This window comes from Diabrotica virgifera, chromosome 4 (genome assembly GCF_917563875.1).
Source record: "Diabrotica virgifera virgifera chromosome 4, PGI_DIABVI_V3a".
Classification (NCBI taxonomy): Eukaryota; Metazoa; Arthropoda; class Insecta; order Coleoptera; family Chrysomelidae; genus Diabrotica; species Diabrotica virgifera.
Window position 1 is genome coordinate 207211050 of NC_065446.1, and position 26325 is coordinate 207237374.

General features: G+C 32.6%; 1 protein-coding gene across 1 annotated transcript; it reads left to right on the forward strand.

The window, feature by feature from the left end:
* Nucleotides 1-49: 49 nt before the first annotated feature.
* On the forward strand, nt 50-24867 carry LOC114332478 (beta-sarcoglycan). Its single transcript, XM_028282274.2, has 2 exons — nt 50-429; nt 16553-24867. Exons 1-2 carry the CDS (start codon nt 156-158, stop codon nt 17239-17241), a joined length of 963 nt encoding a protein of 320 aa, XP_028138075.1. The 5' UTR covers nt 50-155; the 3' UTR covers nt 17242-24867.
* The last annotated feature ends 1458 nt before the right edge of the window (nt 24868-26325 follow it).

A 26325-nucleotide genomic window follows, 5' to 3' on the forward strand; every position in this document is an offset into this window, starting at 1 on the left:
CCCATCTCTAATATGCGCAGATTACCGAAAGATCTGCGTCGGCGTCCCGATGCTAATTCCGTCAATCGTCCCAAAAATCGAGTCGATCATTCTTAGATTCCGGCAATGTTTACCTTTTAATCAAATTAAAAAAGGAATCTAGCTATAAAAAGAAGATGGATTATCGATCGACATCACCCCAGTCGTCTGAACCCTTTTCCGATGAAATGGACACGGCTTCGGTAAAGGAGAAGGCGATTTTGAACAGGTCAGTGCCGAAATTTAACAACAACTTCAAGGCGGGCTATATGCCTGTGGAAAATATTAAACCGGGAATGAGAGGAAGGAAAACGTTTGCCTTTTGGACTTTGTTGGTGTTACTGTTTATTTTAGTTATTGGAAATCTCATTTTGACGGTGACGATAATTGGAGTATTGAAACTAGGTCATGGTAAGTTTTGTTATTATTTTTATAAAAACAAATTTCAATAATTGATAATAATACTGATTTTACTGAAAAATCGTTTCATGTTGAAACCACTTTTTTATTTATTTTTATGTTTATTTTGTTGATTATTTTTAACTAATATGCCGAATAGACCAGGGCGAATCTGTTTTGAGGTGGATGTGAGAGGTGGCATTTGGATTTTTGCAGATAAAATTAACTGACAACTTCAGTAATTATAATTGACCTATGCTCCTTCTCAAATATGCCCGGAACATTAATCAAAAAATTAAAATATTTAAAAATTTCGAAAATTATCGATTTTTTTCAACTTTCATTGCTTATAATAGTTAACGATTAATTTTGGAACAAAGTAGTAGGGAAATAAAATAAAGATAATTGAATTTTGTATGATATACGACTGGTTTAAAATGTCCTTAATGATTACACTTTCTGCAAAATAGCAATAAATACAAAATAAACTGGCAAAATAAGCCTGTTTTTATTCAATGTTTTTCAACCACTTTGGTTGCACTTAGAACCTTCGTAATTCGCTTAGAAAATTCTTACAACATACTTAATCTGTCCACCAAATTTCATTAAAATCTAATTTTTTTTAAAAAAGTCCAAATTTTTTAAAAATTTTCTGAACAAAGTAGACCATTTAGAAGTTTGCTAATTTTTTTGGATATCAAGAGGCGCTCTACCTATCTAATACACTTTAGATAATTAAAATCGGATTATTTAAGCGGCCTCAGCACTGTTTTAAAGTTATAAACAATTTTTTGGCTTATAAACAAATATAGTGAGGACGTTTGAGTTGGAATAAATTCATTTTCTCGCGACTCTAGAGATAAATCCCGAAACAGGTCGATTTTTATATTTAAATTATAATTTTCTGGCATATATAACATACTAGTGACGTCATCCATCTGGGTGTGATGACGTAATCGATGATTTTTTTTAAATGAGAATAGGGGTCGTATGCTAGCTTGTTCGAAAGGTTGTTCAATTCTCTATTCATTAATATAGACCTTAACATAAATATTTATACAGGGTGCCCAAAATGTTTTTTTAATTAATTGAGACAAAAAGAAGAAAGTATATAATTTATTTAATTCGAAATACATTTTACTGTTGTCCTAAAACAGAAAAAATGTTTACTTGATAAATAACTGAAAAATGAATTTATTCCAACTCAAACGTCCTCACTGTATTTGTTTATAAACCAAAAAATTGTTTATAACTTTAAAACAGTGCTGAGGCCGCTTAAATAATCCAATTTTAGTTCTGTAAAGTGCATTAAATAGGTAGAGCGCCTCTTTATATGTAAAAAAATTAGCAAACTTCTAAATGGTCTACTTTTTGTTCAGAAAGTTTTTAAAAAATTTTAACTTTTTAAAAAAAAATTAGATTGCAAAATTATTATGAAAAATCTATTTCGATTTTAATGAAATTTGGTGGACGATTTAAGTATATTGTAAGAATTTTCTGAGCGAATTACGAAGGCACTAAGTGCAACCAAAGTGGTTGAAAAACATTGAATAAGAATATGCTTATTTTGCCCCCTTATTTGGTATTTATTGCTATTTTGCAGAAAGGTTAATAATTTAAGACATTTTTAACCGGAAGAATATGATACAAAATTCAATTATCTTTATTTTACTTCCCCACGACTTTTTTCCAAAATGAATCGTTTTAAAGTTATAAGCAAAAAAAGTAGAAAAAAATCGATGTTTTTTGAAATTTTTATATATTTTAATTTTTTTTATTAATGTTCCGGACATATTTTTTGAGAAGGAGCATAAGTCAATTATTATTATTGAAGCTGTCACCTAACTTTATCTGCAAAAATCCGAATGCCACCTCGCACATCCAAAAATAGACGTTTTTTCACAGATCCGCCCTGATCTAGAAATAATTTATGATCTGTTCTATTTTTTTTGCAACTCTGATGCCTTTGCTATAGTATCCTATGAATTAATGTACCTAAATGTAAGTGATAATTTGAAATTAACAGCATTTATTAGTTGTAGACAAAGAAGAAAGACCGTTTTTTTTACAGTTTTACGGTATTTGTCGGTCTTGAAACAGTGTCTGGATTACAATGGCAATCTATTTTGTAGAGTTTAACTTTTATAAGAACCCACATATTTTTGATCATGCTAATATGAGTTTGATTCGATTGGCCCTGGCTATTCAAGGTATGATACGTTTTTGTCATGTGTTTATTGCACAAGGTATGATGCTGGAGAAAAGCTTATTGAAAAACTACTTGAGCGCTAATTTGCAATCTATGTACGGTTCCGATAAAGTACCTTTTTCAATTTTTGAAGTTATACTTCTTTACCGGCGATAGAGGGTGATTTTTTATATGTTAAAACCTATCAGCCCGGCGCATGCGCATTATAACTTTGTTCTGATTGGATGTTCAAATGTGTCAAAAATTATCCGATATGGCAGCTGTGGTTTGGAGGTAAAGGTAAAGGTAAACAAATGTATAATATATTAGTTTTATTGTTGTGAGGACAGTAACAAAAAAGTTTATAATATTGTAGTGACTTTTAAATAGTTTTTAAAAGCAACAGGTACGTAATAATTGTTAATGTATCATGGGTATAAACCTACCTATTTGATCTGCCAAAATACATAGTATGTAATACTTTTATTTATATAATTTGATTACCATCAAAATTTCTATCAATATTCACCTAATATATTGTTTTTTACTCTATGTTTTGTTGTATTTTTTCAATTCTAAATCATTTCAATTCAAAATTAAAATAATTTGATCAATTTTCAAAATATCAAAATATCACAAGTTTAATCCGTTTAGTTAGTCGATCTTCGTAAATAATGACACATAGTGTCCGTGGCTAAGCGGAGAAGGCGAATGAATTCCAATACCAACCGCTCTTATCAGCGCTGGTTCGAGTCCCAATAGAAACTTTCTTTTTTGTTTTTTTTAATACATTTTATGATTGTAAGTATATTTATTATATAATTGTATTTTCAGAAAATACGTATTTAGTTAAAAAAATTTTCGACAATTAATGTTCAGACATCATTTGTGGCTTGTTTAATGTGTTTGTGTGTGTTTTATTCTTTTATTATTTTAATTTTTGGCACTGTTCTAATAAAAATGTTTGAGAAGTAGTAAGTATAAATTAGTTTAATATTTAAACAAAATATAAATAAAAAGTATATTAATTTCGTTTAAATCATATAATAGAAGTATAACTTCTTACGTGCGTACAAAGTACACACACATTCTTTTTTGTTTTTCAAATCCACAAGGAAAAGCTATTTGTATAACAAGGGAGGAAAGTGCTACTTTTCCTCCCGAGAATTAAGTTTACTGCCCGACGCATAGCGGAGTGCAGTAATCATTCAAGGGAGGAAAAGGCACTTTACTCCCATGTTATACATATGATTTTTCCACCTTCCTCAAATAACAAGTCATTTTTTCATTTTTAAATAATGTATTTATGTAACTAACAAAATTAATTAGAGAACTAAAACTAACAAGTAGGTACGTAGAACTGCCAACTGTCAAATATACGTCAAATTATTAATGTAAACATTGTTAAACCAAAATAATAATTTATTGTTTTTTACCATCAAAATACAGGGTGTTCTACAAATAAACGTTAAAATGTATAGATACTTACGTAATAGAGAATAGAATATTGTATAGGGCGTCATAGGGAAGAAAAGTACGACTTTGTTCCCTACAATCAGGTCAGGGAAAGTACACTTTCGGTAGAGGTAGGTGGAAAAAAGTTTTCCTGTAGCTGGCTGTATACCATATATCACAAAAAATTCTTTATAAAAGGTATATTTATTAAAATTACCTAAAAAGGGATACCTCACAAAAGCAGAACTAGTTTTCGATCTGATTACAGATCATCATCAGTGCTAACAGGATGCTAACATGCTAAGCCACAAAAATTGAAAATATTTGGGTAAAAACCATTTAAAACTATACAGTCATGGAAACATTGACTAGAATTACTATAATATACCTACATGTATGTATTAAATATCACATGATTAGGCTCAGGGCAATTTGAACGGTCGTTCAAAATGTGAAGAACGAATTCAACTCAAGTGAGGGTCAAATGGCGCCCGGGGCCTAATCATGTCATATTTAAATACAACCATGTATATTATATTAATTCTAGTCAATGTTTCCATGGTTGTATAGTTTTAAAGGGTTTTTACCCAAATATTTTCAATTTTGGTGGCTTAGCAGGTTAGCATCCTGTTAGCACTGATTATGATCTGTAATCAGATCGAAAACTGGTTCTGCTTTTGTAATATAGCCCTTTTTAGAGAATTTTAATAAATATACCTTTTATAAAGGATTTCACTTATTCCTTTTTCTTCCCTTTTTCAATTTAAAAATGTACTAATTTATTGCTAGAACTTACTATAGTATAAAGTAGGTACTTACAATAAAAGAAACTGATTACAAAGAAATTGCAAATAAATCTAGAACACATTATTTCAGCATTGACCCTACACTTCCAAAAAAATATTCCTCATTTCACCTATTAAACAGAGCACAGAGGATGTCAGCATTGATTCGTTTAAAACTGGTCGCTTTTCATCTTACTTATATAAAATTAGAATATGTACTTACCTCTCCTCTCTGTATTTGTGACCATGGATCCATTCGTGATCTAAACCATAAACCACTTAAATGTTATCTGAAATCTTAGTTGTCTTCAAGCCTGTATCAAGAAATAATTCATAATGAGTTTCCATTGCTGCTAAATATTAAGCTGTTCAGCTGTACCTATTGTCTTCTTCAGCTAAACCATTTCTTAAGTACATCATTAATTTTATGAGAAATGCACAAATAGTGATATAGGTTAAAAAAAATTTTTACGTGCCATCTCTGCAATGGAGGTTGGCAATCATCTTGGCTATTTTGATCTTATCGTTCTTGAATGTTTGATTTATGTGCATTCGTACCATTCCCTCAAATTAAACAACCATGACATTCTTCTCTTTTCCATACTTCTCTTGCCCTTGATCTTCCCTTGTATAATCAATTGAAGTATGTCGTATCTCTCACCACATGTCCTAGGTACTGCAGCTTTGGTGTTTCGATGGTTTCCATTATTTCCATTCTTTTGTTACCTCTTCTCATGATTTCATCGTTTGTTCCATGCTCGGTCCATGATATCTTCAGCTACATCAACCCTTCTATATACCACAGTTAGAAATGCTTCTAGCTTCGTCGGAGTCGTCGCGTTTAGGGCCCACGCATCTATTCCATAGAGCAAAGTCGAGAAAATATAGCACCTTGCTAGTATAACTTAATTCTAAATTCAGTTTTCTTGTACAAAGTATATTTGTCATTTTATTGCAAATTCTTCCTGCTTTTTCTGTTCAAACTTTGATTTCTTTGGACTAATCGCTTGTGCCAAGATAGTTGTAGTTTTTGACTTGTTCTAAAGTATTTATGTTAATTATCAGGCTTTTATCATTATTTTGGGTTTTTGATAACCTCATAAGTTTAGTGTTCTTAATGTTTATTGATAGTTCATATTCTTCTTTATACTCAACTCTCTTATTCATTAGCCTCTGGAGGTCGTTAAAGTTGCCCGACATTATGACAGTATCGTTCCCATAATTAATGTTGTTAATTGGTGTTCCATAACTTTGAACTGCAGAATATCTACAAGCATACGTTTGGTGGAAAAGATATTATCACTATAATTAAGCGAAACCGCCTGCAGTGGGCAGGACATGTAGCCCGGGCCCCTGAATCGAACATGATAAAAAAGATTCTAACAGCTCAACCCGTAGGAATGAGAAGACGGGGTAGACCAAAGCTGAGGTGGATGGACGGGGTAACACAGGATGCCGAGAAGATCGGAGTCCGCAACTGGAAAATGCAAGCAAGGGACAGAACAGAATGGCGTAGAAAGCTTGAGAAGGTCGAGGCCCTCTAAGGGCTGTAGCACCAAGATGATGATGATGATGATGAATTGGTGTTCCATTGACCCTTATTCCAAGCTGCTTCTTCCTCGAGAGCTCTTTTCACAATTTTTTCAGAGAATGCGTTGAAAAATATTGGCGGCAATACATATCCCTGTCGTACCTCTCTTTTAATTTCGAAATCTTTGAAGTGTCTTTGTCAAAATTCGAAAATCGTTGTAGTTTATTTGTTTTGTTTTGACGACACCCGTTAGCTGTTTATGGCAGACTGGTAAATCTATGAAACAAACGTACATATTTTCCACCTTTGGATTAGTATGTACACTTAATGCAAAGATAGCTTCTCGGGTACATAGGCCTCTACGGAATCTTAAAAAAAAATGGATATGAAAACATTTCAACTAGATAATAATTTCCGTTTTGTAGGTTTGTAATAGATTTTGTCGAATGCCATAATCACGCTGACACATACACACAAATCTCATAAAAAATGTAAAATTCGTAGGTGCTAACACAAATATTACGCAAAATATAAAATAAAGCCCAATGTTTGTTGAAAAATATAATTATATAATTGTTTAATAATTTTTGTTCTTATCTAGGGTTATAATATAATAATGTATTGTTTCTAATTCTTAGTATAATAAATAAATGGATTTTTTCTCATCCGGTTTTCCTCCTGTTCCTAGTTTCCATTCTCGAGCCCTAAGATTCCTCTCCAAAAATTTGTCAAGTTATTTTTACTAAGTGTTTACTACTTTACTAAGATATGACATCAATATGACGACAATTTAACCCTAATAAAATGTTTTTAATACTTAATTTCAACATTATATCTTTAATGTCATTTTAGCGTCCCTGATGATGCTAGTGATTTCTAACGAAATATACCCAAAAATTGTTGGTTATTTGATATATATCTGGCTTTAATTCAACGTTCCAATGAACAGATCAAAGAGCCAATAAACTAAGTCTGTCGTTTCCCATCTTCTTTCTGGGTAAAGTTTTTACTCGCTTCATTGTGGAGAACAAACGTTCTACACTGGCCGCTGTGAAAGGGATAGTTGCCAAAATTGTAAGGAATTTGTAAATGTCTTAAAAAAATCTTTATTACAATGTTCCATTATGCGGATAACTTCGGTATTTGGTTCCAAAGATGATATTGTAATACCACCATACAGTTACACCATAACATAATATTCAGCATTTATTGCTGCAAGGAAAGTGTAGTTGGAGTAATACGCAGACAAATTTTCTAGTTATTTTTATTTTTCTGTAGAGGCAAATCCAGGTAATAGAATTTGAAAGGCTGATACAATAGTTTCCTTTTTGGTAAACCTGATTTTTAAATTGGATATAAGTTGATCCGTCCACTGAATAAAAACAGAAATTATCCTTGTGAAAAAATAATAATTTTGTCCACTTTTCCAAAAATAAAATCTTGGGATAAACTTGCAGCATTGGTAAAAGAGCCGAGACAATTTTGAGAGGAGTCCGGACCCCATGGACCCCTCATTGGCTAAGTGCCTGGATGGACGGGGTGTCCGTTAAAGGCGAAAGTCCGTTATATAAAAATAAGTTTAAAATAAATCAAAAAACTATTTTTTTAAGTTTTGTTTGCACTTTTGAAGTTTGCTGTTTTTTTTTGTAATTAGAAATGTTTCCGAGTTATGCTATAATAAAAAGTTTTATTGAAATTATTTGTAAAATACAAAGATGTTTTTTATTTTTTTCACCTTTGACTTAATTTTCTTGTCCGTTATATCGAGGTTTTACTGTACTCTCATCTTTGTGTCGTATGATATTTTTTCAAACCTTGATTTTTTGTCAGATCTTCAAAGAAGTTCTTTTCTAAAGATAATAAGCAACGCTCTGTTCTGTGTAGATGTCAAGATTCATATCCATACCATCTTCTTCAATTGCCCTCTCCGCGACGCGCGACGGAGGTCGGCAATCATCATAGTTATTCGGACTTAGAGACTGTTGCTCTGAAAAGTTCATTTAATGTACATCCATACCATTGTCTCAGGTTGTGCAAGTGCAGCCATGATATTCTATATCTCCACATGCTTCTTTTTCCTTGAATCCTTCTCTGCGTTATCAGTTGGAGCAACTTGTATCTCTCTCCACGTGTAATATCTCCGAGATATTCCAATTTTCTATTGTTTCTTGATTTTATTTAAGATTTTCATTTCTTTATTCATCTTTTACAGAACCTCTTTTTTGTGACGCGTTCTGTCCACGATATCTTCATGAATTCTTCTACGCACCCACAACTCGATGGTTCCAGTTTTTTCGTTGATACCGCATTCAAGATCCAAGCTTCCATTTCATAAAACAAAGATCCATACAGTAGGATACTTTTAATCATTAACTCAACGAGAAGCTTTTATTTCTCGCGATATATATTTGATCCATAGTTTTCAATTTAGACATCCTATAACTTTTTTCTGTTTTCTGTCACTATTGTTAGTTGGTGTGCCTAAATATGTGCACTCCCTACAAGCAATAATTACAGTATTCTATTCAGTACTTATGTTCATACTACAGTATTTAGTGATCAGTTTCGAGTTGGATTTCCAATGCACAGGTATTATGGTTTTAGCCGATTCACGTATAGACCCCATTCTTTTCATATTCTCTAAATAACATTTTAGCCATAAATTAACAGGTCATCTTTGTCCTGGGCTACAGCCACTTTCTCATCAGCGAAATGAAAGTTGTACAAAGTATGCTGCACATTCAGTTATAGGCCCATTCCAGAGCAGCAACTTCTTCACCATATCGGGATCAGGGCAAAGTTTGGATACATTTTATATAGAACAGGAGAAAGACAACATCCCTGCCGCAAACCTTTTCGAAAAATATATTTTCCGTTCGGAATCCTGCTTATTTTACAATTTCATACGATATACACTCTTTTTCGATTAAATTTTTAAGGATTTTGGCCTATAATTGACCAAAGGTAGTATAGTCTCTGAGGTAAATCTTTAGTTTCTACAATAGCCTTTTAAGCGTTTTTTGTAGTGATCGTAGTCCATGCTTCTTTCTAACTCCTTGGGATTTCTTTCTCGTGTATAAATATCTCTCGAGAGAGCTCTCGAGAAAGAGATATTAGGTTTATAACCAATGTGTTTTGCCTGTACAAACTTATGGAGCAGAGACTTTAACACTGACGTAAAAATCCGCGAATAGTTACACAACGAGCCATGGAACGTGCAATGCTGAACGTGAGCCTTCGAGACCACGTAACAAACCAACAATTCAGACAAAGATCAGGAGTTCTAAAAGAGCTACGACGCTTAAGTGGAACTGGGCACTAGGGCACTTAGCTTGAACAGGAGATGGACGGTGGACACGACGAATCATGGAATGGAGGCTCAGAAACTATAAGAGAAGCCGACGAATAGATGGTCCGACGATATAAAAAGAGTAGCGGGAAACTGGCTACAAGCGGCCCAGTGTAGAGAACACTGGAAAGAGCTGAAGGATGCCTATGTCCAGCAGTGAACGCGATTGACTGATTGATGATAAAGATCTCGTAAATAATTCTTTCAGATTGAACATCAACTTGGAACTTGGGTATTCCATTCTTTAATAGTACTGCAGATATACAGGGTGAGTCACCACTAACGGGACGGAAGATTACAGCGAAATGGTAAAAGATTTGAAAAAAAATTTAAATTAGTAGTTTGTAAGTTGATAAAAGCTACATTTTAAAATTATTTTGAAATATACAGGGTGTCCCAATAAATGGCAGCGTATCAAAGTTACATCTTTTCTTATAGAACACACTGTATTTTATTGCATTTTTTAATTGTCCGCAAAAAATAAGGTATAGTTTCATAAGGCTTCCCTATACCTATGCACAGAGTGTTCTGAGTTATGTTAACTTTTCTGAAAATGTAAAGTTTTAAAAGAAGGCTTATTCTAAAGTTATTTAAAAAATTATAAAAAAATTACTTTTACATCTAAATAGTTGGATATTGGTTGAATGTATTCCATGATTAATTATTACACATTTATTTACAGGATGTTCAACATTTACAGTTTAATTATTGGATTATTCAATGTGTCATATGATGCTTATTTTAAATGGAATACCATATATAATAACAAATCATTATACTAAACAAATTTATCTCTTTCGAATGGTATATGGATGGCCTGTACCTAATTAGGTCTCATAGTTTTTGCGTAATTTACAATTATTTAAATCCCTAATCTGTAAATCAATTTTAAAACAAAAGATGTATCTCATTGTATGACATTGTCATTTTATGACAGTACAGTCTGGTAATTATCAAAAATATAAACATACGTGTATGATATTCAAATTTAATTGTTCCCAAAAATGAATAATCAAGGGCGGATCCAGGGCCGATTTTCGGGAGGGGCCATGAACTTTTTTTGGAGAGGGGTACCAAGGATTTGGGGGCAATTTTTAAAAATTAGGGTTACACCGGTGAGTTTTAAGGCCCTTTTCACACACTATTGGGTGCCATAAATACATTCAAAACATATCGTTATTAAAGTATTATTAAACTCAGTACCTATTCCTACACATTTGTCTGATCCAAGTGCAGTTCTTTCAACAAGTTTAATACTCTTTTTCTCAATGCTTCTCCTGACAGAACTTGTTCTTCCCCTCTCTCTTAATTTTCATTAATTATTTTTATGTTCTGATAAGCGCCAATGAATTTGACAAAATCTTCACGAATGTTGTTATTCTGTATTTATCTCAAATTTAAACTGTTCCACCTGGGGTAGTTCGGTCTTTTCGTCAAATATGACAGAGTAATAATTTACACTTTGAACCTGATTTATTATATGTTCAATTATTTTTTCACCACAACATGTTATCAATTGATTTTACTGGTGCTACTAATGTATCTTGCTCAGGATGATACTGTGGATAGGTGTTGTTTAAGAGTCTTATCTCCTGAGGCGATTTTAAACCTTAACACTTTCCCTTATTGCTAGGTCCAGCATCTTCGTCCAGAAGCAGAAGGCCATCATCACGGTGGCCTCTCAGAGGAATATTTTGTCGATCTAAGAACAGTGGACTCTACTAATGTCTTTCTTTTTTTCTTGTATCTGTTTAGAGTTTTGAGAGTATATCTGGTTAATAACTGACTTTTGCGGGTTGCGATAACTTTGTAGAAAATTTAGCCCAAGTTGAACGTACTTATTGTGGTATGATGTTTTTTCATGGGTTTGTATGGCTCCGTCTTTGCCCATCAGTTTGGCGAAAGATGTTAAAGGTTTCGGAACAAGGCTTTGGGCTGTCATCCCTTTATTGTGGCCATATTTTTCATTAGAAAAATAAAACGCAATACTTGTAAAACAATCCCTTTTGACTGTGCGAAAGTACCCACCAACTCATTTGTTCTAAATGCTGGTGATCCAAGTAACGCTTTTTTCTTTTTTATTCCTTGTGTGTACAGAATATGGAAATTGATACGATTTTGAGGGCTGCCAAGGTCGTTCTAACAATTGGCACTTTGTAAAATTATCGACATTTTGATTTATAGAATATCCTATATCATTCTTAAAGCTTCCGTTACTGCTTTTGTTAAATTATTCTAGTCCAAACATTTATCCCCTGTTTTGTACATATATGTTTGAAACTAAAAACATTTAAACAGCAAATATTTAAACTTATATTTTTTACATTCTCGGGAGGGGCCATGGCCCCCTCCCTGGATCCGCCCTTGTGAATAATCATGTTATCTACGAACGAGTAGACATGGTACTTTGCATTGGGTAGTGTTTCCAAAATTGTATCTTACCTTCTAAAGTTTACGCCCAAAAGTATCCTGATAGAAGACACCCAAAAAAGGACGTTTTTGAGAGATTTCTCAATAGATTCCGTGCTACTTGTAATGTTGCATACGGAAAGTTAAATAAAAATAAACCAGTTATTTGTGATTACGTCAAGGAACTTGATGTCCTGCTTTCTGTTACGGAAAACTCAAATACTAGTAAAGAAAAAATTTCGGCCGAATTGGAAATCAGTCAAACGAATGTTAGAGTACTTAAGAGAAACCACTATTATCCGTATAAAACTCAACTACATCAGTATTAGATCGAACAGGATTATGATAAATATTTAACTTGTTGTTTATGGACTTTATAATTTGGAGAAGGCCCTGATTTTTTTTCAATGTATTGTATACAGACTAATCTACCTACTTTTCATAATAATGGTCTAGTAAATAGACATAATTTTCATTTCAATATGATACAGTAAACAAACATTTATTTCCTACTGTTGATCGCCAACACCTATAGTGTTAATGTTTGGGGCGGTATTCTGGGCGAGTACGTTATTGACCCGTATTTTTTGACGAAAATCTGAATGGAACAACTTTTTAAATTTCTTAAAACAAGATTTTTGGATCCTTCTTGAAAACCTTCCACATTAACGTCCGAACAATCGAACAAACATGTGGCTCCAATTGGACGGAGCACCTGCTCATTTTTGACGTGATGTTAAGAACTACCTTAACAGAAAATTTAAAAATAAATGTATAGGTAGAGGCGGTTCATATATTTGGCCACCTAGGTCACCAGGTTTGACAAAGATGGACTTTTTATGGGGTTATATTAAAAATATTGTATATCTATGCTACATTTTCTACTACTCCAGATGATAGGAAATTAAGAATTTCGATGTCCATGAACCTAGCAGAGCAAGGTTAGCAGAATGGAATCAGACCAAGTGCATAATTAGGTGCTAATTTAGTACCCCAATCGCGAATTTAGTGCTCCTTTTTTTAAAAAATTATGACGTGTTCTGCCAGGTACATATGAACTCAGCAGAGCACAACCATAAAAAACATCAAATCGAAAAGTGACCAAGCTTATAATTAAGTACTAATTAGGTGCTAATTTAGTACCCCAATCGCGAATTTAGTGCTCCTTTATTTTTTAAGTTATGACATGTTCTGCCAGGTACATATGAACTCAGCAGAGCACAACCATAAAAAACATCAAATCGAAAAGTGACCAAGCTTATAATTAAGTACTAATTAGGTGCTAATTTAGTACCCCAATCGCGAATTTAGTGCTCCTTTATTTTTTAAGTTATGACATGTTCTGCCAGGTACATATGAACTCAGCAGAGCACAACCATAAAAAACATCAAATCGAAAAGTGACCAAGCTTATAATTAAGCACTAATTAGGTGCTAATTTAGTACCCCAAACGTGAATTTAGAGATCCTTTTATTTCTTGCTTTTATACCGTCATATGTACAGTTTTGTAGTGCGGTTATCGAGATACACTACATTATGTCTACTCCACCTAATTAGCACTCAAATGTGAGATAGGCCAGCAACTGTATTGATGATTTTTTAAACGGCTTGACTTTGTACTGACCTCGCATAAACTTGAATGCAGTACGCGCCAAAATTTGGAAAAAAAAAATGAGCATGAAATTCGTTATTAGGGCACTTAATTAGCACCTAAATTTAAGATAGGTATGTTTGGACTTTTTTGAGTTAGTACTCTAATGACTTCATATGTACCCGGCAGAACATGGCTTAAAGGAAAGAAAAAATGGAGCATTTAATTCGCGATTGGGGTACTAAATTAGCACCTAATTAGTACTTAATTATAAGCTTGGTCATTTTTCGATTTGACGTTTATTAAAGTTGTACTCTGCTGAGTACCTACATATTATGTACCTGGCAGAACGCGTCATAATTAAAAAAAAAGAAGCACTAAATTCGCGATTGGGGTACTAAATTAGCACCTAATTAGTACTTAATTATAAGCTTGGTCACTTTTCGATTTGATGTTTTTTATGGTTGTGCTCAGCTGAGTTCATATGTACCTGGCAGAACACGTCATAATTTAAAAAAAAGGAGCACTAAATTCGCGATTGGGGTACTAAATTAGCACCTAATTAGTACTTAATTATAAGCTTGGTCACTTTTCGATTTGATGTTTTTTATGGTTGTGCTCTGCTGAGTTCATATGTACCTGGCAGAACACGTCATAATTTAAAAAAAAAGGAGCACTAAATTCGCGATTGTGGTACTAAATTAGCACCTAATTAGTACTTAATTATAAGCTTGGTCACTTTTCGATTTGATGTTTTTTATGGTTGTGCTCTGCCGAGTTCATATGTACCTGGCAGAACACGTCATAATTTAAAAAAAGGAGCACTAAATTCGCGATTGGGGTACTAAATTAGCACCTAATTAGTACTTAATTATAAGCTTGGTCACTTTTCGATTTGATGTTTTTGATGGTTGTGCTCTGCTGAGTTCATATGTACCTGGCAGAACATGTCATAACTTAAAAAATAAAGGAGCACTAAATTCGCGATTGGGGTACTAAATTAGCACCTAATTAGTACTTAATTATAAGCTTGGTCACTTTTCGATTTGATGTTTTTTATGGTTGTGCTCTGCTGAGTTCATATGTACCTGGCAGAACACTTCATAATTTTTTAAAAAAAGGAGCACTAAATTCGCGATTGGGGTACTTAATTAGCACCTAATTAGCACCTAATTATGCACTTGGTCTGATTCCATTCTGCTAACCTTGCTCTGCTAGGTTCATGGACATAGAATTTCGAACGCTTTTTGCGACTATAACAACAGCTTTTTAAATAATGTAAGCAAATCATTTGAAGATATAATCGTTTGTTGTATTGCACAAGAAGGCGAACATTTTGAACATCTATTACATAACTGATAATTTTTTACTTATAATAAGTTGGGGATCATTTTGTATTATTTATGTATTTGTTTTAATAAAATTCTTTATGTCTCGTTATGTATTTAATTATTTTCAATGAAAAAAATTATTTTACAAATCAGCAACTAAAAGTAAAGTAATTTATTTACAACTACACTCGTTTCTAACAACCATGGCAAGATGATGGGTTTAAAAATCGAGAGTGATATTATTTTTAAAATCCATTTACCGTATAAGAAAATTGTAAATTATGCAAAAAACTATGACTCCTAGGTATAGAACATCCCTATACCATTCGAAAAAGGAACCTGTGTTTAGTATAATAATTTATTAATATACATGGTGTTCTATGTAAAAGAAGCATCATATGACACATTAAATAATCCAATAATGAAACTGTAAATTTTGAACCCCCTGTAAATAAATGTGCAATAATCAATCATTGAATACATTAATTTCAAGATAATTACCAGACCGTACTGTAATAAAATGACAATGCCATTAATTAACTACATCTTTTGTTTTAAAATCGATTTACAGATTAAGAATTTTAATAATTTTGTAAATTACGCAAAAACTATGAGACCTAGGTATAGGACATCCATATACCATTCGAAAGAGGTAAATTTGTTTAGTATAATTATTTATTAATATACATGGTTTTTAATTTAAAATAAGAATGATATGACACATTGAATAATCCAATAATGAAACTGTAAATTTTGAACAACCTGTAAATAAATGTGTAATAATCAATCATTAAATACATTCAACCATTAGCCAACTATTTAGATGTAAAAGAAATTTTTTAAATTACTTGAGCATAAGCAATAAGCCTTCTTTTAAGTTGTGAGAGTTGTGACTGCATAGCTTCACTGAGGAGGCATGAGGATGCTGAAATAGCTATTTGGAGATGGTGGTCCAACTCTGAATCGCATATAAACAAAAACTGCCTTTATCTCTTCTTTTAAAACTTTACATTTTAAGAAAAGTCAACATAACTCAGAACACTTTGTACATAGGTATAGGGAAGCCTTATAAAACTGCACCTTATTTTTTGCGGACAATTAAAAAATGCAATAAAATACAGGGTGTTTCATAAGAAAAAATATAACTTTGATACGCCGCCATTTATTGGGACACCCTGTATATTTCAAAATAATTTTAAAATGTAGCTTTTATTGACTTACAAACTACTAATTTAAATTTTTTTTCAAATCTTTTACCATTTCGCTGTAATCTTCCGTCCCGTTAGTGATGACTTACCCTGTATATTCAGGTCATGATGCATTATTATTTTTCACGGATTTTAGTGCTTTTTCTATCATTTCTACTTTCACGTAATAAATCGATTTGGTTATTTATTTTATGATTTAGGAATTCTTTGTACTTTTGCGAGTATTATAATCGCAGGTTAATTATTTTTTGTGTTTAATAAATACTCACTTATATTTTACGTTTGTAGGTATGCAAAGCATCGAACTGGTTCCAGAAGCTCAAACAATCAAGTTCTTTGGCGAAACAAACCTGGATCACATTTACAAACGAGATGGTAAAGTAGAAAGCTTCGAAGACGAACCCATGGAAATCACATCCTACAGCAGCCCAATCCTTCTAAATTTAGTAAAGAATGGTCGAGGTACTTTAAAAGCAAAAATAGATCCCAACGAAACTTACTTTAGGGGGTTAAACTTTTTCGATATTAACAATACGCACAAAGAATCTATTTTTACTGTTAATGAGCCTGTTTATGAAAACCTAAGGCGAGTGAACAATTTTAGGTCTAAACATATTCGTACTAACAAAATAAGTAGCCCCATAGACGAAAGTTTAACTGTAGATGGTGAATCTATTACTGTAAAAGGTGCTGAGGGTACAAACATTAACGGAAAGACTATAACTTGGTCTGCTGACCAAGATATTCACCTAAAGAGCATTAACGGCTCTATCGTACTGTTAGGGAAAGAGGGAGTGTTTGTAGATTTAAATAAAATTCCAGTAGCCAGGTTGAACAATAATTATATCACTTCACAGTTTAAAATTTGTGTTTGTATGCCTTTAGGAAAGATTTTTAGAATACCTGTAGCTAATCCTAACGAAAGGGTACATTGTGATCATGTCAGCATGGAGCCACAATACAACCCTTGTATTTAGATAAATGTTAAGGGATAATTTAGTTAAAAATTTGTGTATAAAATGTTATAAAGTGTTTGTTAAATATGTTAGATACTACAACAAATCGAGTATGAATATACCTTTGTTTCATGTGGGACATCTCGTTGGAGATTAACCATAAATTATAAAATAACCTTTTACTTGACGCTTCGGCCCCCCATTAAGTTATTTTCAAAACAATTGTTTAATTGAATAAATTGTCTTCCACAAAAGAAACTACCTAATTCCTCTGATTATTTCATCTGGCAATTTATAATAAAACTTACTTTCTCTACAGTCCTACTTTACTACTTAGCACACATTTCCACATGGATAACCTACCTCCCCCTATCGGAGGGATGTAGTTAACGTTGTTCCATTCGGTTGACTATTGCTAATGATTTATCTGTTCCTTGTGCATTTTGTTTTAATTCCAAAAATGAGTAAACGGTTATGTTTATTAATCTGATCATCGCGATGGACACCTTTCTCTACAATTTTAGTCAGGTACATGCCTTTAACTTTCATTATTTCCATACCTTTTGTTCTTTTACTAATATGTCCAAAGTATCTCAGTATAATTTGATAGTTGTAACGAGTTTAAGTTCTAATAATATTGAGTTATTGGTGTGTTGTGTTGTCCGTGGTGTGCGCATCACTCTACGGCAGACCTACATTTCAAATACCATTAAGCGTTTAGAATATCTTTTCTTAATGGTCCACTAGTTTTGATCTGGCCATTATGAGACGCCGATGTATTTCGTCTTCGCACGCTCCACTACCTTGGCAATGACGGAGCCCAAGTATTGTTCAAGCAATCTATATAGTGTAATAGGTAAGATTTGTAGCTTTGGGTTGTTCTTCTTTAAGCTATATTAGGCAGGCAGCTGGTGTTTTCTGGTAATTAAATATATTTATTTATACTTAGGTAAATACCGTTAAAGCAGGAGATAATATTGTATGTGTTAAAATTAATTTAATCAATTTTTTAATAACATTTAACCTCACAGGGACCTCCCTCTTACCGCATGCTTGCATTAATAACTGATGTAGAATAGCTTTTATAATTATTAATCTTGTTATTGTTAGAATTACTGATACTAAAAGAACTTTATAAAAACACAGTTAGATCTAAAATTACTTTAGGTATACAGTTCAAAACTTTTAAAATTCAGCACAAAATGCAAGCATGTCCCCGCTCTTTTTTTATTTATTAAAAATACAAAATCTAAAAATATTCTTTTAACTGAGTCTTTTCATTACTACACTTATGCTTGGAAAATGAATTGCACAACACAACAATTAAAATACTGATACACTTAACTCATTTTCTCCTTCTTCCGTATTTTCTTCGTCACTATCATCGCCCAATTCAATAATAAATTTATTTCCGCCATTAATGTGAAAGTGCCCAATCTTCTTATAATATTCTTCCACTTTGATCACTTTGGCGATTCTTTTCTGCCAGTCTACTTTGGTAATATTGGCTACTTCTTTTTTAATTATCTCAATTACCTTTTTGTCAAATTTAGGAAATGTATTTGAACGCCTTATACTTGGTTTTAATTGTCCCCAAATTAACTCAATAGGATTGAAAACACAAAAGTAGGGGGGGAAGTCTCAATATAGTGTGTCCATGCTTTTCGGCAATACTCTCTAGAGCGTATAATTTTCTAAATTTCTTCGTGTGTAGAACTTCAATAAGTTGTTTTTTTTGTGTAAAAATCTTCGAAATACAAATCATTTTCCATTAAAAAAATTTGCAGGTCAGCTTTCTTTGAAGATGTATTTGGTATTTTAGTGAGCTGTCGGGAATGATAGGAAGCGTTGTCAAGCACTATTACGCTGTTTTTCTCCAAGTTTGGGATCAGCGAGTTTTCAAACCAATCTTCAAAAATGTCAGCTTCCATATTCTTGTGGTAGTCAAAGTTACAATCTTCCATTTTCTTCCCACATAATTTTAAAGCATTCGGAACCCATCCCTCACTTCCTCCGCAATGTACAATAATTAGCCGCGAGCCTTTATTTGCAGGCATTTTTGGTATGCACATGCTTGAACCATCTGTCCATCCTTTCTTTACTGTATCGTGGGTATCATACCAAGTTTCATCTAAATAATAAATTCTCCTATTTTCTTGCCTATATTTAGTAATTTCTTCTAGGTAAATATTACGTCTGTTGACTATTCTTTGGCTTTCCATAATTGCTTGACGTTTATTTATTTTTTTAAACTTAAAGCCCATTTTTTTTAACCAATTTTGAAGAGTTTTCTCACAGCAGTTCATATTTCGACCGGTTGTTTCCAATTTCTTTCTTATTATTTCTATTGTAGGAATTTCATTGCTTTTGCAGCAGTCGTATATTGTGGTTTTCAATAGTTTTACAAGTGACGCATTTAAAGGTCTTGAAAATTTGTAGTCACATCGTTTCTTGCGATGATAGGGTTCACTTTTAACTATTTTATATACAGTAGAAAGTGGAATTTCTGTTAAATCAGAGGTGGCTTGTGCCAATACTGTTTCATCGAAGCCGAATTTCGTACGTAGATTTTTGTATACATTCAAACATACTTGCTGTGTTTCTGCATTTAAATGCATTCGAATCTTCTTTACGAGCACTTTTTTTTTAGTAATTGCATTCACACTAGCACTGGCAATTTCTACAATATCAGCGTTATCGTACGCGATATTTACATTATCCCACGGGCGCCACATCACTATTCACATTAATTAAATTACAATAATCAACACTTGACACTCTCCAAACGAAATACTAAACCAATATTCAAAATAATTACAGCAAACAAAACACTCGTATCCCTTAACACACGTACACTCCAGTACTACACTGCTACCGAACTAAAACTAAGTTTTTGCAAGAAACTTGTGAATATATATGCGGGAGGTCTGGCCGTAAAAACACAGATGCGTTCAAAGGGCCGCTTCTTAAACGTTTGACCTAATATATCTTTATTTGAAGAATATCATATTTCACCGGCTTAAAGCTATTCCACAATATTTTTTACTCGGACAATACCAACTTAGTAACCCTTTAGTACACTGCTATATTTCTATACTAATAATCATGACTTTGGTGATTTGAGTATTTATTTTTAAGCTATGAATAAATATATAGATTTAATCATACATATAACACAGCTGGAGCCACAGCCACTTTCATGCCAAAATGGCAAATTTTTAAAAGACAAAAATTATAAATAAAAAGTATGAGATACCTCCAGGACTCGTTTAAAACTCACCAATTGTATCCCAAGTAACCTTCTTATTATCCCGTCTCCTTCAATTGTAGCTTTGGAAATTGCTACATGAAAGATTTCTGCGATGAGCGGTCAAACCATATCATCAGGTCTTTCATCCAAGAGTTCTGATATCTTCCTACATGGCATCTACTCTTTTTTCTGTTTCAGTAATGTGTCCAAGTCATATAGCAAGACAACACATGTAACATCTAATCATTCGGATTCTGATATTTATGGTAAGGCGTGACTTTGGTACAAAAATGTTTTCATTGGTTGTTCGATTCTTGATAGGATTTCTTTTTATAGGGTTACCTGGCTATTGGCTCCCAAATATTTTATGGAAGTTACCTCATGATACTACGACAACCAGAGATAAAGCCACTTCGAGAACAACTTTTAACCGGTGCGCGCATGACGTCAGCGCCCGACAATCTTGTACGGAGACTTATGGGAAAGCATAGAGTTTTATACGGTTTTATACATTCTCGTGTTATTAAATAACTGAAGTTGCCGTTCGTCTGCTCTGTTACACTGTTTAATTTATACTTTGATGAATTATTATAATCATACCAGTAAAATAACACAATATATTATGTAGATACTGTACTAAAAAACGTAATAGTTTTTTCACTGCAAAAATTAAAGAGGTTTCTTGACATGCAGAAAACTTTAAATAAACCGCGTCAAATAAAAGATGGTTTATTGATAAATAATAAAAAAACTAAAGTTTCAAAAAAGTATTAAAATTACAAAAACAAAATTAAGTAGATATATTTAGATGGATTTAAAGAGGTGGCCGTTTAGCCTTATTCCCCTTCTACCTTTTCAGATCTATTGTGGTCCTCTAATTCTAGATTACATTCTTTAGTCTGGTCCTTTTTAAAAGGTCCAATAAGCCCCAATTCTCACCGTACATTCTTCTACATTTGCCCAAGGACATAGTAGCTTTCTGTGTGGGTTTCAGGATGTGAGCATTCCATTTCAGCCTATGATCAGTATAAACCCAAGGTATTTTGTTTTTTTGGCAAATGAAATCTCTGTTCCTCCCAGCACCGTAGTTTTAAGCCTTCTAGTGCTGTCCTTTGGGTGCAGTTGGCGATTTGTTTTCTGAGCATTGACTATCAGACCACGAGAAGGGTGCAATCAAAGATTACATACCCCCAATCAATGTTGGGAGTACCCAGCGGTCTTGGGTTTAAAGAGGTGCAAAGTCCTAAGACTCTCCAAGCAAAACTCATCTCCTGAGATTAGTTCTCTTCCCGCTCAGCTTTATGACTAGAAAAAGAGCACATCTATCGGCCCAAAAAAAAACAAGACAAAAAAAACAAAACAAAAACAATATTAAATTTGAGTCATTTTACTTAACGATTTTTGCAATTTTTTTTTGTATTTTATACTTTTCTTTCAACTTTTGGTTCAAAACTCGCATTCGAAAATACATCCGACATCTAAAAAATAATTTTAACTATTTATAATGGGAAATAAGCCACACTTTCGACGCCCAGTATTAATTAGTATTTGTATTTTGACAACGGCACCCGATTTGGGCGTCGAAACGTTAATAAAAATCATTTTTTAATAATATTGTGGCTTATTTCCCATTATAAATAGTTAAAATTGTAAAAATGCCACAAGAAAATAGCTTCAGAACAACATCTAAAAAATAGTTTTTTACATCACCAGGTATTTTAACAATAACTGATCTTTCCCATAAAGATTTTTGATAATTTTTGATGCCAGCTTTAATAGCCCCAATGAATTGGCAAAAAATATTTTCTAGTTCACGACAGTTCGTAAGTAATATTTCTGAAGGCTTCACCAAACCCCCTGCTGAGAGATGATTTACCCACGAGGAAGAAGTGTTACTATTTGTAGAACTGCCCACTCTCTTCATGTCGTAGCTTGAAAACTATGAAACCAGCTAAATTTTCTAGTCAATCATGATACAACTCTTCCATTTCACAATCTGTTTGATGGTTTTAATTTTCTGAAGTTACTGCAAGATTTAATTGACTAAAGAGTGGTTCGGTTATCATCACTGAATCTACTACGTCATTGTTGTAACAATCAAGATTCAAAGAGCTTCCTGCTTTCATGTTTTGAAGCGACATGTTTGTTGTTTCTGGTAGGTTACTTACATTAGCTGAGAGTGAAATAACTTCATCGTTCCGACCCATAATAAAATTACGAAGACGGTATTTAAATTGCAAAGGAGACGGATGATCATGTAAACCTCCAATCACACGTATTACTGAGAATAGTCCTTCTAAGCAAACTTGATTTAAATTATATGTTGTTATATAATTAATGTTGAAATCTTTTTTTAAATCTAGAAAGAGTAGTCGCAAAGATTTAATACTAACAATAATACCATGCTGAAAGGGCAGTAATGACTATTTCTAATTATATTTAAGAATTTTATCCCGAAAACATAGCTTTATGCTTTCCGAAAACTTTCGCAAACTGCATAAAAATAACAAACTGAAGTTAAAAATCGAACACTTGGCCTGGCGTTTGTCGGTCAGTGACGTAGGCGTAGAAGAGAGAGAGACAGGCTTATTCATGCGCGTGGCTTTATCTCTGGTTGTCGTAGTATCATGAAGTTACCTGGTCTATTAATTGCCCATCGGCACACAAATGTACGTTTCTTGGTACCTATGTTGAAAAATACTACAATTATAGGTTTGGAAACATTTAGATTTATATTTTATACTTTATAGTTCTTTTGCGTTGCTTGCTGTTAGGACGGTACTATCAGCGTACCCGATGTTGTCTATGTTAGTTCCCAAGTAATCGGACTTTGTTATTATGAATGTAAGTTTTACAAGATATTTGCCATAGACAAGTTAATGTTAGAGTCCTATCTTAAAAAGTTCCAGCTCTATTAGTTACTTTCTATTCAGGTTGTTTGTGCACACCGACATGGGAAACATTGTTGACTTTATAATCTGATTTGTTGTAGTATGACTAGAAAACAATGTTGTAGATTAAATGTATAGAAATGTGACACGAAAGTAGAACCTACATATCATTAGCATTGTAAATCCAATAGACAACATGTAAAAAAGCCAATTACTTTTTTGTGTAAGTACCATTTAAAGTTCAGTATGAGCTATCATGCAAAAAATACCAATTAATTTTTTATAGGGAGTGGAAGAGCCAAATGGAATAAATTCGATACTACATATAAAGGAAGGCGTGTTCAAAAAATCGCTCTGACACGTCGACTAGTATTTTTAGTCGAGAATTTTTTGCCATAGAGACTTACTGTTTATGTCATTGTAAGAGTGGGCAATACGTATTGCCAACTTTATTATTTCAAATACAATACCCTGTGTATTATTCAATTTTTGAATTTCTCAGTATATTCTAAACTAAAATATATGGACCACGGCAGACTTTTGTAGATTATGTGTTATTTAGCTTCTCTGCATCTAGAGCTTAATCTAATTACATTAAAGAATACCAATACTTCTGGCCAATATATTCAGCTATTTATCATATTCCTAGTCAAGAAAGACTCTTTTCATGTGGATTTTGGTTAGCTAAGAAATGGGTTTTGGAAACATCAGTTTGAACCTTGTTTTGGTAACTTTTCAGCTTTCTTATTTAACGATTCCTTTATTGGCACCCACATCAACGATACCTTGTTTGCTGACCGACACAAGCTTTGATTTACAAGTTAATGACTTCAGAGCCTTTATTACACTTTGGTTGTCAGAAATATAATGCAAACTATTGTCTGAAGTACATCTCTACTGAGACATCTAGTCACTGCTGTATAGGTAATGGATTTTGGGAAGAGCTATGCCCTTGAAAATTTCACATAAACTTGTGTACTAAATCGGCATAATTCATAGCTCTTGTATCCAATACCTTAATAATATAACTAAATATTTTCAATTCTAAAATATTGTAAGACTTTAAAGAGTCTGAGTAAGAAAAGAGATGTTTAGGTAGGTATATTCTTTGCGACATTTTCAAGGTAATAGCTGTTCCCAAAATCCATTACCTATAAATATATGATGTTTTTTAGCTTGAAAAATAGTTATGTGCCTTTTAGAGATTTAAGAGCCTAAAATTGTTACTGTAACTCCAGTTCTTAGTTCTTTTATCTATCTTAAATCCATTTGTATACCATACTACGACAAAGTTAAGTATTAATTTGATTTCTCTACTTATAGCTTAAATTTTAACAGAACTATTAATATTTGACGATTTCGCATGTATTTGGTCCAATTGTAATAAACTCCAAAAGCTCTACTGATACGGAAAACGTAGATATCAGCGACGTACATTATTTTTTTGTTACAGAAGCTAAGATCAAATTTGTATACCTACGTATGACAATAAATATACTAAACATTTATATGTTTCGTTATTTCCCCCAACACCAATTTTAAAAATTATTATCCATACAGATTTCAGAACAGGGTATAACACAGACCATCATTTTCATACCATAACGAGCTTAGTAAAAAAATGTCTTCAGGGACATTTAAATTTTTTCCAAAATTAAAGCTACTAACTTATAGCCCGAGAATTTTGATTTGATTTGATATTTTAGAGACACCCTACCCTGTATACTTGAAAATATTTTATGGTTATTTCCTGCAACTTTTATAAAAATATTTTTGTAACATTTTCAATAGATTTTGAGAAAATGTTCGATGCCATATTTTAGGGAACATCCAAACACCCTATATGTATATTATTGCATAAATCAATAGAATATTAGTCATACTTTCCTTTCAAATTAGTTCATGTTTTCTCAGAAATTAATAGTTTACATATTTGCATTTCATTCTATTTCTATGATAGACCAGGGCGGATCTGTTTTGAGGTGGATGTGAGAGGTGGCATTCGGATTTTTGCAGATAAAATTAGGTGACAACTTCAGTAATTATAATTGACTCATGCTCCTTCTCAAATATGCCCGGAACATTAATAAAAAAATTAAAATATTTAAAAATTTCGAAAAACATTGATATTTTTCTACTTTTATTGCTTATAACTTTAAAACGATTCATTTCGGAACACAGTCGTACGGAAATGAAATAAAGACAATTGAATTTTGTATGATATACGACTGGTTTAAAATGTTTTAAATTATTACCCTATCTGCAAAATAGGGTTGTAATTTGCTTAGAAAATTCTTACAACATACTTAATCCGTCCACCAAATTTCATTAAAATCGATATACAGTGAATCTTGGATAATTCGAATCTCAGGGGACCGTTAAAAAATTCGAATTATCCAAAAATTCGAATTAAAAAATGAACCTACAAAAACAAGGATTACCGACAGAAACATGTGCAAATGATAAATATCAGTGGTTGATCAGGAAAAAACAGTAGTTGGTCATTTTTATCGCTTGGAGATGTTTTTGTTCCTATTCTTGCCCGAGTTTTGTCAACCTAAAAAAATGGGCTAACAAAATTCGGCCAAAAATACCAATTAAAACATTTGCAAGCTATAAAAAAGACCGACTTTTTTTCCAAAGAGATCCTAAATTTTTAGCTGTTTTTTCGAATTTAGCTTCTCAGTAATGACAAAATATTTTAAGATATTCAGAAAAGTTCGAATTATCCAAAATATAATTCGAATTATTCACGACTTTTTACCATTACTTATTATAGGAAATACTAGGGACCAGAATCAAAATTCGAATTAAAGAAGATTTCGAATTAAGCAGGTTCCACTGTAATAGATATTGCATAATACTTTTGCAATCTAAATTTTTTTAAAAAATTCAAATTTTTTAAAAACTTTCTGAACAAAAAGTATATCGTTTAGAAGTTTGCTAATTTTTTTAAATATCAAG

Excerpts from the sequence above, each read along its gene's own strand:
- LOC114332478 (XM_028282274.2), top strand. The coding sequence starts at position 156 with ATGGATTATCGATCGACATCACCCCAGTCGTCTGAACCCTTTTCCGAT. Across the intron at positions 430-16,552 it reads AGTATTGAAACTAGGTCATG|GTATGCAAAGCATCGAACTG; the intron begins GTAAGTTTTGTT and ends TTACGTTTGTAG.